Raw genomic sequence first — 14363 nt, 5'->3', positions numbered from 1 at the left:
GAAAAAAAAAACTATCAGAGTATGAAAGAGAGTAATGCCCTGTGGATGTTGCTATCCACAAAGCCTCTTGGGTATCGGTCTCCTCTACCAATGCCAAACAACCATGAAATGGGTAAAGACTGCACGCTCACTCCCTTGTTTTTTTAAATACATTTAGAGTACCCAATTCATTTTTTCCAATTAAGGGGCAATTTAGCGTGGCCAATCCACCTAACCTGCACATCTTTGGGTTGTGAGGGCGAAACCCACGCAAACATGGGGAGAATGTGCAAACTCCACATGGATAGTGACCCAGAGCCGGGATCGAACCTGGGACCTCGGCGCATGAGCTGCAGGGCTAACCCACTGCGCCACCGTGCTGCCCACTCCCCTGTTTTATCCTCATACTCTGCAACATGATACTCCAGTTAACCAGTTGAGAGTTCTGGCTTCCGCACCTCAGGAAGGATTATATTGGCCTTGGAGGGAATACAGGTTTACTAGAATGATACCTGGGCTAAAAAGGTTAAATTAGTCAGATTGAGGAGTGAAACGATTGAAGAGATAAATGATTTGATTGAGCCGCTCGAGAGAACTATTTTCTCTGGTGGGGAAATCCAGAACTAGGAGGCAGAACCTTGAATTGAAAGCACTGTTGTCCACAGAACCACGAATCTCTACAGTGCAGGAGGAGGCCATTCGGCCCTTCGAGTCTGCACCGACCCTCTGAAAGAGCACCCTAGCCCCCCCCCCCACCCCCCCACACACACACACACCAAGGCCAATGGCTAGCTGCCACCCTTAGCCAGAAAACACACCCTGGGAGGGGGAGTGGAAATCCCCTCATTTGTGTCCATCCTGCATAGCTCCGCTGTTAGCTCTCTAATCAACCTATTGATCCCCTTGTCCCCTTGCCAGCTGCCGCTAAGTTGGTAGCACTCGTACTTCTGAGACAGAAGGTTGGAGCTGGAAATCCCACTTTGCAGGCTTGAGCACATAGCCTGTGCTGACATTCCTAGTGCAGGACTGTGGGAGTGCTGCACTATCAGAGGTGTCATCTTTCGGGTGAGCTATTAAACCAAAGCTTTGTCTGTCATTTTAGGTTGACTGTAAAAGGTTCCATGACAGAAGAACAGGATAGTTCTCCACATGTCCTGGCCCAATATTTATCCCTCAATTAGCATCACCAATCGGTTGTCTGGCCATCTATTGCAATGATTTTGGGAGTTTACAGTGTGTAAATTAATACCTCCTTTCTGTAACAGTGACTCCACATAAAGTATTTCATTGGCTGCAGAGAGCTTTGGAATGCCCTGATGTTTAGAAAGGATAAATGCAAGTCTTTGCTTATTTTAGATGCACACCCATTTCCTCAGAAACACGAAAGCTGTCCACTGAGGCACAGCTGGCAAGGAGACTGCAAGTGGACAATAGGTTCATAGTCCAAAGATGTGCAGGTTGAGTGGATTGGCCATGCTAAATTGCCCTTCAGTGTCCAAAAGGATAGGTGGGATTGGGGAACTCGGACGTGGGCCTGGGTAGGGAGCTCTATTTGAGGGTCGGTGCAGACTTGATGTGCCGAATGACCTTCTACACTATAGGGATTCTATGATTCTATCTGAGGACTTGTTGATGGTACTTAGTGAGTTGCACATCAGCACACATAGGAGTGGTGATGTCCTGGCATTTTTGGGATGAAAGGAAAATGCCAGTCTAGACTCATCTGCTCATGGCCCTAGTTCTGGAACGCACTGCCGTTGACAGCTGCTGGGTCTTTGCAGGCTGCTGATGAGGCCATCAATAACAGGCATCAATGTATAACTCATCGCCGAATCAGACAGATGACTGGCGCCTTTGTTTGCAATGACCTCACTTTCCCCATGGAATCCAGAGAACAACAGGAGACGCTCTGGGATGTTTTCTTCCAGTTGGCAGGAGTCTGAAATATGCAAGGTGTTGCTGATGGCACCCATTTAGCCCTGTGAGACTAAAGAATTAAATTAAGAAGGGAGGTCACATTGACTAGGTTTGTATACCCCTGGGTATAGATGATGAAAGGGTAATCTCATTGAGTGTTCAAAATGATTTTTAAAAATAATAAATTTAGAGTACCCAATTCATTTTTTCCAATTAAGGGGCAATTTAGCGTGGCCAATCCACCCACTCTGCACATCTTTGGGTTGTGGGGGTGAAACCCACGCAAACACGGGGAGAATGTTCAAACTCCAACGGACAGTGACCCAGAGCCGGGATCAAACCTGGGACCTCGGCGCCGTGAGGCAGCAATGCTAACCACTGATAGACCGTGCTGTTGTTCAAGATGATTAAAGCATTTAATAGGGTAGATAAGAGAAACTATTGCCTCTGGTGGGGGAGTCGCAAGCAAAGGCACAGGATCAGAGCTAAAGGTCATTCAGGGGTGAGGTCAGGAAACACTTATTGACACCAAGAGCATGGAATTCTGGAACTCTCTGCGTCAAAAAGCTGTTGAGGCTGGGGTCAATTTAAAATTACAGAATTGAGAGCGGTAGATTTTTGTTGCGTGAGGATTACAGAACTGACTCGGGAATGTGGAGTTAAAGTATGGATTGGATTCCAGACGTCCACACAACAGCCACTGTACTTCAGAAACAATAAATTGGAAGGAACTCAAGCTGATGTGATGAGACATGCCGTTAACATCCCCATCCTCCATGCTGAGGGAGTCCAACATGGGCATTTGCAACCACCTTCAGCCAGAAATGTCGGGTGGATGATCCATATCGACCTCCTCCCGAGGTCCCCAGCATCACAGATGCCGGTCTTCAGCCAATTTGATTCAATCCAAATTATATCAAGAAACGGCTGAAGCCCCTGGATACTGTAAAGACTGACAACATCCTGGTTGTACTGTTGAAGAGCTAGTTTCCCCCCCTAACCAAGCCGTTCCAGTACAGCGCCAATACTGCCATCAACACAAAAAAAGTAGAAAATTTCCCAGATATGTCCTGTCCACAAAAAGTAGGACAACTCCAATCCTACCAATTACCGCCCAATCAGTCTACACTTGTTCATCGATTAAGTGATGGGAAGGGTAATCGATGGTGCTATCAAGCGGCGCTTACTCAGCAATGACCTCACAGACGCTCGGTTTGGGTTCTGCCAGGGTCACTCACCTCCTGACCTCATTGCAGCCTTGGTCCAACATGGGCAAAAGAGCTGAGTGCCAGAGGTGGAGGGACTGCCCTTGACATCAAGGTGGCATTTGACCAAGTGTGGCATCAAGCAGCCCTAGCAAAACTGGAGTCAAAGGGAATCAGGGGAAAATCTCTCCACTGGCTGGAGTTATACCTGGCACAAAGGAAGAAGATTGTAGTTTTTGAATGCTAATCATCCCATCCCCAGTACATCGCTGTAGGAGTTCCTCAGGGTATTGTTCTAAGCCCAACCAGATGCTTCATTACTGAACTTCCCTCCATCTTAAGTTCAGAGTGGGGATGTTCACTGACGATTATACAGTTGTTAATTCCCCTAACAACTCGTCAGATACTCAAGCAGTCTGTTCCCACTTGGAACAAGACTTGGATAACATTTAAGCTCTGGTTAAGTGACAAGTCAAATTTGTGTCACATAAGTGCTGACTATGTCTAACAAGAGAGTCTAACCACCTTGTTTTGACATTGAACGCCATTACCAGAATTGAATCTCCCATTATCAACATGCTGAGGGTTATGTCGATTAGAAACTAAACCAGCCATATATATCTTGTGGCTACACGAGTAGGTCAAAGATTGGGAATTCTGCAGCGAGTAACTCACCTGACTTCCAAAGACTGTCAAACCATCTAGAAGGTACGAGTTAGGGGTTTGATGGAATACACTCCACTTACCTGGATGAGTGCAGCACCAACAACACTCAAGAAGCTCAACATCATCCAGGACAAAGCAGCCCCGCTTGATTGGCACCCTATCCACCACTTTAAATATTCACTCCCTCCACCACCAATGCAGTGTCAACAGTGTGTACCATATGCACAAGATAGGTTTCAGCAACTGGCCAAGGTTCCCCCAACACAAACCACCCTGATACGGAAATATATCAACGTTCCTTCGCTGCCACCTATGTAACGCAACACTGGGAGCATCTTCACCACATGGACTGCATCAGTTCACAAAGGTGACACCTCCTTTGTGTTTTCACCTCCATCCAGAGAATGAACTAATACATTTTTAAAAAAAGTGTAAGAATATGGGGCCACTTTGATTTTGCGCGAGATTGGAATAGAATGTTGGGATATGTGTCAAAAGGGTTATCAATTCTTTTCTGCCTGATTTGCACCATTGCTGAAGCAAAATGACTTGTTCTTTTGAGGGAACTTCACTTGCAAATCAATGGCAGTCAGTGACAAGTATTTGAAATTAATAATTTATTATTGGCACAGGACTGCTCCATTAGCACTGCCCTCGCCCTCTGTAAAGGTGATGTGCAGCCACATGAATGTGTCCTGGATTGTGGACTTAATTCATGTCAATATTGTTTGGGCGCACTAAAAGCAAATCCAAGATGATGCCCAATCGCTGTGTAAATGGATGACATGGTCCCGACTGATATTATATCCATATTTTGCCCACAGAGGTTATGCTTTCCAATCCTTAATTAAAATTCAACAACTTCAAAAGGCCATCATTTGGCCTGAGAATATGAGCTGCTTTTTTGCAAGCGGATGCTGTGAAACCATTTATGTTAATATCTTTGCTGCAAGTGGAATATTTGTCACTCCTGTTGTCTCTCTCACACACACTTCAACCCACTTTCCTAAAATGGCTCCTACCGTGAATTGAGCCGTATAAGTTGACCAGGTGGATAAGACAACCCCATTCTTCTAGCACTAGATATTTAATCATGTACTCAGCATATTCTTGCAGAGGCACTGGCCATAATTTTCCAGTGATCCTTCGACACAGGATCAGTGTCAGAGAGTTCCATACTTTACCCTGTTTTTGCTACTTTTCGTGCCCAGCTGTCCTCGGCCTTGTATGAGTCACTATGCCAACTATCTGCTCAAATTCCCCATGATCGGGATTGATGCGTCCCCAAGCGTACATACTCTAGCCAGAGGGAACAGACTTTGAGTCTGTATTTTATGTACTGCCGCTGGGTGTGTTTTGGGTGGAAGCGGCATTGGTGCCCATTCCACAACGTTCCTGCCCAAACCTGACCTCACCCCCATAATACTGGGAGCGGGCAGCAAAATCGGCAGGAAATAATGTGCAAATAAATAATCGAGTCAGTCAAGTTTGCTGTCAAGTCAACTGATCCTGAGAATAAACTGCTCACATTATAAAACATTTGGCACGGGCAGCTGGGTAGGAACGGGAAGCCTGATTTCAAAAAATGTTATTCCAAGGGTGGGAAGGTATAAGGGTTCACTCTTCCGGGGCCACACTTTCCAAATCGTGGGGTCTCCCCCTCCCTATGATCGAACCTCCTTTCCTTCCAACCCACACGCAGCCTTAAACCCAAACCCTCAGAACCCCCTCACCCCACTGACCTCGCCAACCTCTCTCTCCCTGACCTACCTAAATCCCCCCTGCCCCCTGCCTAAGACCTTGCCTGCTCCGGGGATCCATGGGCCTTCTTCCTTCTACTCCTGTAGTCATGACAGCATCCACTGATGCGCTCCCAGCCCCATTGGGACTGATGGAGTTGCTGGCCTTCGAATTGACAGGCAATTCCAGAGGGCCCTTGGTTAGCTGTCCCGCAGTCATAGAATTATAGAATCCTTACAGTGCAGAAGGAGGACATTCAGCATCGACCCTCAGAAAGAGCACACCACCCAGGCCCAGTTCCCCGGAGTCCTGTCACCCCACCTAACCTTTTGACACTAAGGGGCAATTTTGCATGACCAATCCACCGAACCTGCACGTCTTGGGACTGTGGGAGGAAACCGGAGTACCCTGGAGGAAACCCACACAGACACAGGGAGAATGTGCAAACTCCACACAGTCACCCAAGATTGGAATTGAACCCGGGTCCCTGGCGCTGTGAGGTGGCTGTGGGCCACACCAATTTTGCTTCTCGGGAGGTGGAGGGGGGAACCATCCCCCTACCATATTACTCAGCCCAGGCCCATGTCTTAACTCATGCATCATCCTAGTTCCAAGGGCAGAGCAGGATGTTCTTCCCCAGTTATCCTGGCCTGCATTTATCCCTAAACCAACAACACTTTAAAACAAAAACGCACATTATTTGGACATGATCACTTTGCTGTTGGGATTTTGTGGTGTACCAATTAAGACTACATAAATGCATTTCTTCCTTTTCCATTCATCATCAAAGTGAATATCATAGTTACCACCTTGGTTTTGTAATTCAAATGTCTGACTGTGCCAAGTGAGCAAGTTAACTACTGGTCATTGGTTTAGTTATGCACTACTGGGTGGGGACTTGTGTTTGGTGAGCACAAGTTGGCTAAATTAACACATCTGTATGAAATTCTTCTGTCGGTTTTAATATGGTGCATTCACTAAAATAACGAAGAGGTATTTAATACAAAGTAATGGCTGAGGCCCCACCTTCTCAACCTTGCCCTCGCCTGGGGCCTCAGGTTTATTCACCACCAGTCAGCTCTCCCCTTTCAAAAAGGGGAGCAGCCTATGGCCATCTGGAACTACGGCAACATTACTGACTTGATTTCATACAAACGTCTGTTCACCATTATTGGTGAGATTATAACACTGATTATAACGCTGTGGGATAATTAGACCCCAGGGATGAAATTTCTTGCAGTCTGCCTGATAAGCTGATTGTGACTCATCTCAGCTCATTGAATCGTTAAAATGGGAAAAGGCCAGTTGGCCCTTTGACCCATTCCAGCCACAGAGGAATGATATAGCACAGAAGGAGGCCATTTGGCATGTCATGTCTGTGCCGCCTCTTTGGAAGGGCCATCTAATTAGTCCCACTTTCTCCTTTCTCTACTGCCCTTTTTTAATGTGTGGCGTCCAATGTTGGAAACCGTTCTGCAGATGAGGCCCTTATTCATGACTCATCAAGCATTATTAACCCATGTCTCTCTGACTTACCCCCGCAGGCTGTACACCTTACTCATGCAAGCTTCCAGATCGATGCCTTTGGGTCCACCTTTATCCTAGATGTTACACTGAATCAGTAAGTATCGGCATTCATCTGGAAATGGTCTGAAATACAGTGGTGTAGTTAGAGGCTCCTTCTTTACACATACCGAACACCCGTGACCATTGACTGGCTATGGATTTAAAAAAAATAGATTTAAAGTATCCAATTCATTTTTTTTCCAATTAAAGGGCAATTTAGCATGGCCAATCCACCTACACTGCACATCTTTGGGTTGTAGGGGTGAGATCCACGCAGTCATGGGAGAAAATGTGCAAACTCCAGACGGACGGTGACCCGGGGCCAGGATCTAACCCGGGTCGGCGCCGTGAGACCACAGTGCTAACCACTGTGCCACCGTGCCGCCCCTACTGGCTACGGATTGCGTGATGTTCCAATCCGAGAGTTTTTCATTGCAGATCTTTAATTCTTGTGCCTCACGAGGGTGGCTTTGGGTAATGGAGACAGAAGTACAACTTCTGGGAGAGAGTTCAGGCATAAGCAGACTCATAAGGTATAAGCAAGAATGAGCTTGTGTTTATATAGGTATGGGTGGTGGGGCGTGGGGGGTTATTCTCCAGGGCCACTGGCCAGCAGCAGGAATCGTGATGGTCCGGTGAATCGGGCGGGAGGCAAAAACCAGTTTTCAAGCTGGGCTCTTTGCTCGAAAGAACATCCTACAAACAGAAGGTGCTCAGACAGAGCACCTGGTATTTCTAGGAAGCTCTTCAGAACAAAGAGACAGCCTCTTTAAAAACAACTGCGGTTAGGAAGAACACCTGCTCAAAAGAGGAAATACTTCAGAGTTAATGGTCTCCTTTAAAACTGTAGAAATAAATAACGGTAATCCTTCCTTTGAAACTGCTTGGAGCTGTCAATCAAGAGGCTTTCAAAAGGCGATGGTCTGTGAAATTGAATGTAAACAATGCAGTTCAAAGCTTTTAGGCTTCTAAGCTTTCAGAGATGCTTGAATAAATTAAAAGGAAATGAAATTGTGAAAAAAACACATTAAAGTGAAGACATTAACCTTCATCTCACGGATCTTTAATTTTCTCATGACGGGAGACAATTTAATGGGTTTAAAAGCTATAGATGGAAAGACCAGCCAAACAAACTCCATCCCAGGAAAGACCCCTGATCTGAGCTCCTTCAGCCCAGCCCAATCCAGCAACCCCCAACCTCCACCTCCTCTGATAGACCTTCTTGGAACCCTGGAGGCAAGTGTAGGGAGGGTACTCACCCCCTTGCCTCCCGCCGGAGTCCATGGTGTCAGCTTGGCACTGCAAAGGGGTGGGGTCTGAAGGGAGGGGAATAATGAGTGGGGGGGGGGGGAGATGATGGGGGGAATGGGGGGCATTGAAGGGGGGGAACAGGGGATGGAGGGAACTGAGTTGGGGGGGTACTTTGCCAGCAATTAGGGAGGGCGATCCTTGCTAGCGATTGTGGGGGGTTGGGGGAAAGCTCGTGTCAGGGATTATGAGATGCTATGCCAGCAATTTAGGGGGCTGCAACAGTATTCTGAGGTTGGGGCGCCCTTTAAATATAGCGCCCCAATCTCTGAGGAGCGGGACTTGGGAGAGAGATTAGGCCCCTCTCAGGTTCAGCGCAAACCCCAGTGTGTCATTGAATAGTACGAAAACCCCGATCCTCGGTAAAAAAAATTCTAAGTGCCATTGAATGGTGAGTCAGCTTCAATCCTAGCACCAGTGGAAATCAGTCCCGATTCTCCACTGACGAGAGCACATAGGGCGCGATGCCCAGGCCTCGTTGCACTCTCACTTGAGCGAAACAAGGCCGGTGAATCGCAGGAAAGGTCAAAAACAAAACTGTGCCAGACACCAAACATTTGGAGATGCAACCGGCCCGCTCCCGTGGGTGAAATCGTGATCTAGCCGTAGCGTGGCAAGAAACCAATTATCACCACTTAAGCCCTATTGCTATACAATTAACAAGAGCCACCCCATATCCAACGGCCTCCCGTCATTCACCGGCCTCCCCAGCAAGTGTTCACCCTGACGCCGATTAGTACTCCTTTTGAAAAATGTGACCCTGGCAGAAGGACTTCTGTGGGGAGCTGAGGAAGTGAGTAGCCATCTTTGCTCACAGGCAAAGAGCCCTGGGGTGCTGGGCCTGCCGCCCCAGTGCTCAACGAGGGCGGGGGGGGAACGGCACTCTTGGAGGGGTGGGCCGCCATGCGAAAGGGGGGTGGGGAGTAGAGCGCTGGGGGGGGCAACTCCACGAGGCACCAGCATGCCGACCCCTGGATCATGTGTACCCATTCCGGGGACAACCCTATCTGCTGCCCGTCTGACCCATTGACCACCCATAATCCCAATGACTGCTGAGGCCTCTGGCTCTGTGGCTGAAGGCTATTGCTAATAGGGAGTTAGCAATCGTGGTTAAGTGAGACAACCCAAGTGGATTGCCGTGGGTGGGCGAGCCATGTAGCATGTGGGAGTCATGCCTAGCATCCCAATCACACCCTGAAACATGGACTCTGCCCGAACACTGTGGGAGGCAACACCACACATGCAGCAGCCAACACCCGAACACCCAGGGGATGGGACACAGCTCCGGGGACATATCCACAGCTGGAGGTTTGGTGACTGTTAGGGGTAGTGGGAGATGCCTGGAGTGATGGGCCAAAGGTTCAGTGTTTGGCCTGCATAGTGGAAGAAAGTGACAGAGACGTCATTCTGGTTGAGCTCAAGGGTTTCTAATGTGTTGCAGGTGTTAGATAATTCCCCACTCCCGTCGGTGCCTCCCACTTTCATCACCACCCCCTCACCACCCCCCTCACCCCCTACCTATCCCCCCATGCACCCCGCCCTCCCCCCTCCCCCTCCTCCCCCTCCCCCCTCTCCCGGTGCCTTCAGTGATCCTGCTGTGAAGGAAGCCTGCTGCTTACCTCGTCCCATGGTCTTCGATGCTCCTGACGAGTGTTCTCTGGGGGCTCTGGGGCTGGAGGGTCCTTGCACAGCTTTGCTGCCCTGTCCCGTGTGCTGACCTCGAGCACGGCCTCATCAGAGGGGTGGAACTTGGGCGAGCTGGTGGCCACCAGCCCCACTCCATGGGACAGGTCCGGGTTGGCACCCAGTGCGCCTCCCCCGCTCGGTGCCCATGGGGCCCTGGGGTTCAGCTCTGGACAGAGGGGCAGCTGGTGTGAGCCCTGGCTGTCTGCACCATGGTGTTGATGCCCTCGGTGATGTTCCTCAGTAACTGGGACATTCTCTGCGGTGCCTCGGCAATGCCCACCTGCGACTGGGACAAGCCCCGCGGCACCTCGGCCATTCCCATCTGAAAGCGAGACATGTCCCGCAACAGCTCATCAAGGTCAGCTTGATACTGGGTCACATCCCCCAGCGAGTCGGACATTCTGCCGAGACCCTCAGCCATGGCCGTCACCGACTGCGCGACGCCTTGGTAATGGTGCTGACGATGTGCACCAGGCTCTCCATCGAGCCACGCTCCATGGTGCCACACATTGCCGGCGACATCTGTGCCCGTAGCCCCTGGGACTCCTTCGATCGACCATTGATCTGCTGGAGTGTCACTCCCTCTGAACGTCCTGGCTGCTCCCTATCATCTCCATGAGCTCCGGGTAACCCTGTAGCAGAGCACAGCAGGGATCCAGCTGGGTGCTGGGATCCAGCAGACTCCGACTGCCATCTCACCTGGGGGTTCCTGCCTTCACATGTTGTGCATCAGCAGCTGTGGTGCTCACCAGATTGTGCCCCAGAAGCCTGACAAACGTTTCCCGCCGAGGTGTGTGTATTTGCACTGGTGGAGGGTGGGGATGACTGCTGTGACGCATCGATCGTGTCTTCTTCGGATCGCTCCTCTGAGGTATTCTCCTGGAAGGCTGGAGAAGGGGCCACCGGGATGGGCTGGTGCCGTCAGCTGGAGGACCTGTGGGAGAATGGAGATGGGATCAGTGGGAGGGGTGGGTCAGTCAGTGAGGCAATAACAACTCACGTTTGACAGGTCCCCCGGGTGGGACTCTGTGTTTCCTCACCTCTGCGACTTCTGCCAATCTCCGCATGGGTGACTGTCACCCCCTGTCACCTCCAGAGCCCATTCCTTGAAGGTGGTAAGGATTCTTAAGTCGGGCACCCTGCCCCTTGACTGGGCCTTCTCCCGGCGATTGGGCAAGAGCTTCTCCCGCAGAGACACAGAGAGAGCATTGTTAGCCACACGCATGGTTCATAGTGGTACATAGATACATAGAAGATAGGAGCCGGAGGATGCCTTTTGGCTCTTCGAGCCTGCTCCACCATTCATCACGATCATGGGTGATCATCCAACTCAATAGGCTAATCCTGCTTTCTCCCCATAACCTTTGGTGGGGAGATGTGTTGGGGAGATGTGTGAAGGAAGAGCTGGGGGTGGGGGTGGGGTGGTGGTTGTAAGGAGAGGGGGGGGTTGAAGCAAGGGTTGGGGGCTGCCTTGAGAGTTGGGGGGGTGGGGTGGATACTCATGTGGGGGCAGCAAGGTGTCATGGAGGAGGTGGGTGGGGGGTGGGGGGGTGGTTTGGTGTCCACTCACCCGTGCTACCCAGTGTAGGTCATTGAGCTTCTTGCGGCACTGGAGGTCAGTCCTCCTGACCGCGCTCCCAGAGCTTACAACTGTCGCCACCTCATCCCAGGCAGCACTGGTGCCGTGTGACTCACCCTCCGGGACCTTCGAGGGAACAGGACATCCCACCTGGCCTCAACCACAACTAGGAGCCTTGCCAGGTCCGCATTGCCGTAATCTTGGGTCCGGTCTTCTCGGTGCCATGGCTGCGAGCTGGCTGGGGTTGGCTGTGCAAGTGCTGTTTAAGTACTACACGACCTTGTTAGCCGGGGGTGCTGGGAAGCCCGTGGCACCTCATTAAGAGGACCAATTAACATTGAGCGTTGCTGGCCTTGCTGGGCCGAGTGCCGGGAAGCTCACAGCAGTTCCTGCTTGCTAGAATACTGAGGAATCTTTCCAGAATTATGCCCTTAGTCTGCAAACAGTAGAATTTTGCCCAGTGTCTTTCCGTACCCCAAGACATCCCAAAGCACTTTACAGCCGATGATGTACTTCGGAAGTGTAGGCCCTGTTGTAATGCAGGAACCAATTTGCATAAAGCAAACTCCCAGAAACAACAATGCGATAATGACCTGGAAATCTGGGGTTTTTGTCATGTTGATTTAGGGATAAATATTGACTAGAACTATTGGAAGCTCAGAGATTGAGCGTGTTGAAGACAGAAATCTTTTAGAATTCTGGATACTCATGACTTTGAGAGATTTCACAATCGGTAGTGTAGATGCAGATGATCAGCTTGAATGGTGAAACAGGCTCCCAGGTTCCTACGATACCAGGGATGTTTGGTACCTATGAAGAATGAATGAAAATCGCTTATTGTCACAAGTAGGCTTCAAATGAAGTTACTGTGAAAAGCCCCTAGTCGCCACATTCCGGCTGGTGCGGGAATTGAACCGTGCTGCTGGCCTGCCTTGGTCTGCTTTAAAAGCCAGCGATTAAGCCCAGTGTTCTACCTTGCTGTTTGAAATAGTGTCATGGCTTCTTTTACATTCATCTGAGGACAGATGGGGCCTCAGTTGAAAAATCTCGTATCCCTCAGCAGTGGAAAGTCAATCTTGATTTGTGTGCTCGGGTTCTGGAGTGGGACTTGAACCTGGAGCCTCCTGCCTGAGGCCGGTTCTGCCGGCTGAGCCATGGCTGTCACTTTACACCCTGTAAATAAAACTGGCGATGGATTCAAACGGACAACCGATCGGTTAATGACTAGCGATTTTCATGATCAATCTGAATGGGGCAGTGCGTACAACAGATGGATGGTGCCCAAGTTTATTGGCGAAAGGGCAAGCAAGGGTTGCACTTTATGACTTTTGGTGGGATGAAGGAGTCAGGATGGAAAGTGAGTGGGATATTCAGTCCTGCCCTCACCTCGGCAGGCATTAGCATCAAGGCCAGTGTTTATTGTCCATCACTAATTGAGAAGGTGATGATGAGCCAATCCTTGAATATAATTCTGGGCCATTTCAGATGTCAACTAGGTATTAACCACTTTGCTGTGGGTCTGGAATTGCAGATATCATTCCCTTAAGAAAGAATATTGACATGAGTGAAGTGGACAGGTTTTTACAGCAATCCGTTAGTTTCATGGTCACCATCACTGTTGCTAGCTTTTTATTCCACACTTACTGCATTAACAGAATTTACATTTCCCAGCTTCTGTGGCAGCATTTGACCTTGGTGGGCTGGGTTTCCGATCCTGGGCCCCAGTGCCTGGATGAAATGCAGCACAAGAGCCCGGAAAGGCCGACGGTTGAACCCCGAGGGAGATTTTCGAGGAGATGGCCCACTAAGAGAGAGCCCCGTCCAACTAAGGATAATGGATGGGATGTTTAGCCGGGCAAGCCAATCGGAGTACCTGAGGCTCTGGTTGGCCCGTTGGGAATGGTGGGAATTGCCAATGTTGTTAGGAGAAGGTAACGTCGATGGAGATGCCCCGTGAAGACTTTAGGAAGTTTAAAAATAAAATGTGTCCACAGCTGCCAGACCAACTGTGTGGAGAGGGAAACACTTCGGGAGGATAGACTGTGGCTACAGCTGTATCCATCTGGTACCCATTGTGCGAGGGTGTGAGGGAAGATAAAAGAGGCATTGTTGGCTACCCAGCCTGTCACCTGGAGATAGAGCAAGGGCTCTATTTGGTGTTTGGAAAATTCCGGAAGGTATGTCAACAATGTTCTCGAGTGGCATTTTTAATTGACGTAATTGGCTACCAGTCGCTGGCCAGTGAGTAGCCGACAGTCCACCTCACAGAAATAGCTCCCTTAAAATAGCCGGTGGCAGAATCTGCAAATTTGTTGGACCCCCATCCTCTTAACTCTCCATTTGTTTGCTGTATGAAAACTCAGCCTAGTGTCTCTAAATCATTCGTGCAGGCCTCTGGATTATAAATCCAGTAGCATGGCCACCGTACTACTGTATTTTGAATTGAAAATTGAAAATGTAACTGCGCCAACTAAAGAAATAAAGGAGAGAGAGAGAAAACAGGGAATAATAGGAAGGCTAGTTAGTCTGCCATCAGACATAGGAAAAATGCTACAGTGGGCGGAATTGTCCACACTTCTTCACATGTCTTGCTGAGGTGGCCCGCTATTGGCTGTTGGTGGAATCTTCTAGTCCCGCTGCTGTGCATGGGGATTTCTCATTGTTTCTGGGGAGGGGGTTACCCTCGGTGATACCAGAAGATCCTGCCGCAGAAATGG

At 49.6% G+C, this 14363-nt stretch overlaps 1 protein-coding gene across 4 annotated transcripts in view; it reads left to right on the top strand.

The window, feature by feature from the left end:
* The window catches only part of LOC140395135 (disintegrin and metalloproteinase domain-containing protein 23-like), a 256264-nt gene that overhangs the window by 13863 nt on the left and 228038 nt on the right, over positions 1–14363 (top strand). For all 4 annotated transcript variants that reach the window (XM_072482631.1, XM_072482614.1, XM_072482622.1 and 1 more), the window contains exon 3: positions 7052–7128. In XM_072482631.1, the coding sequence (XP_072338732.1) occupies positions 7052–7128 (77 nt within the window). The remainder of the gene's footprint in view (positions 1–7051; positions 7129–14363) is intronic.

Source organism: Scyliorhinus torazame, chromosome 2, assembly GCF_047496885.1.
Source record: "Scyliorhinus torazame isolate Kashiwa2021f chromosome 2, sScyTor2.1, whole genome shotgun sequence".
NCBI lineage: Eukaryota > Metazoa > Chordata > Chondrichthyes > Carcharhiniformes > Scyliorhinidae > Scyliorhinus > Scyliorhinus torazame.
This window is presented reverse-complemented; position numbering and strand designations above follow the sequence as displayed.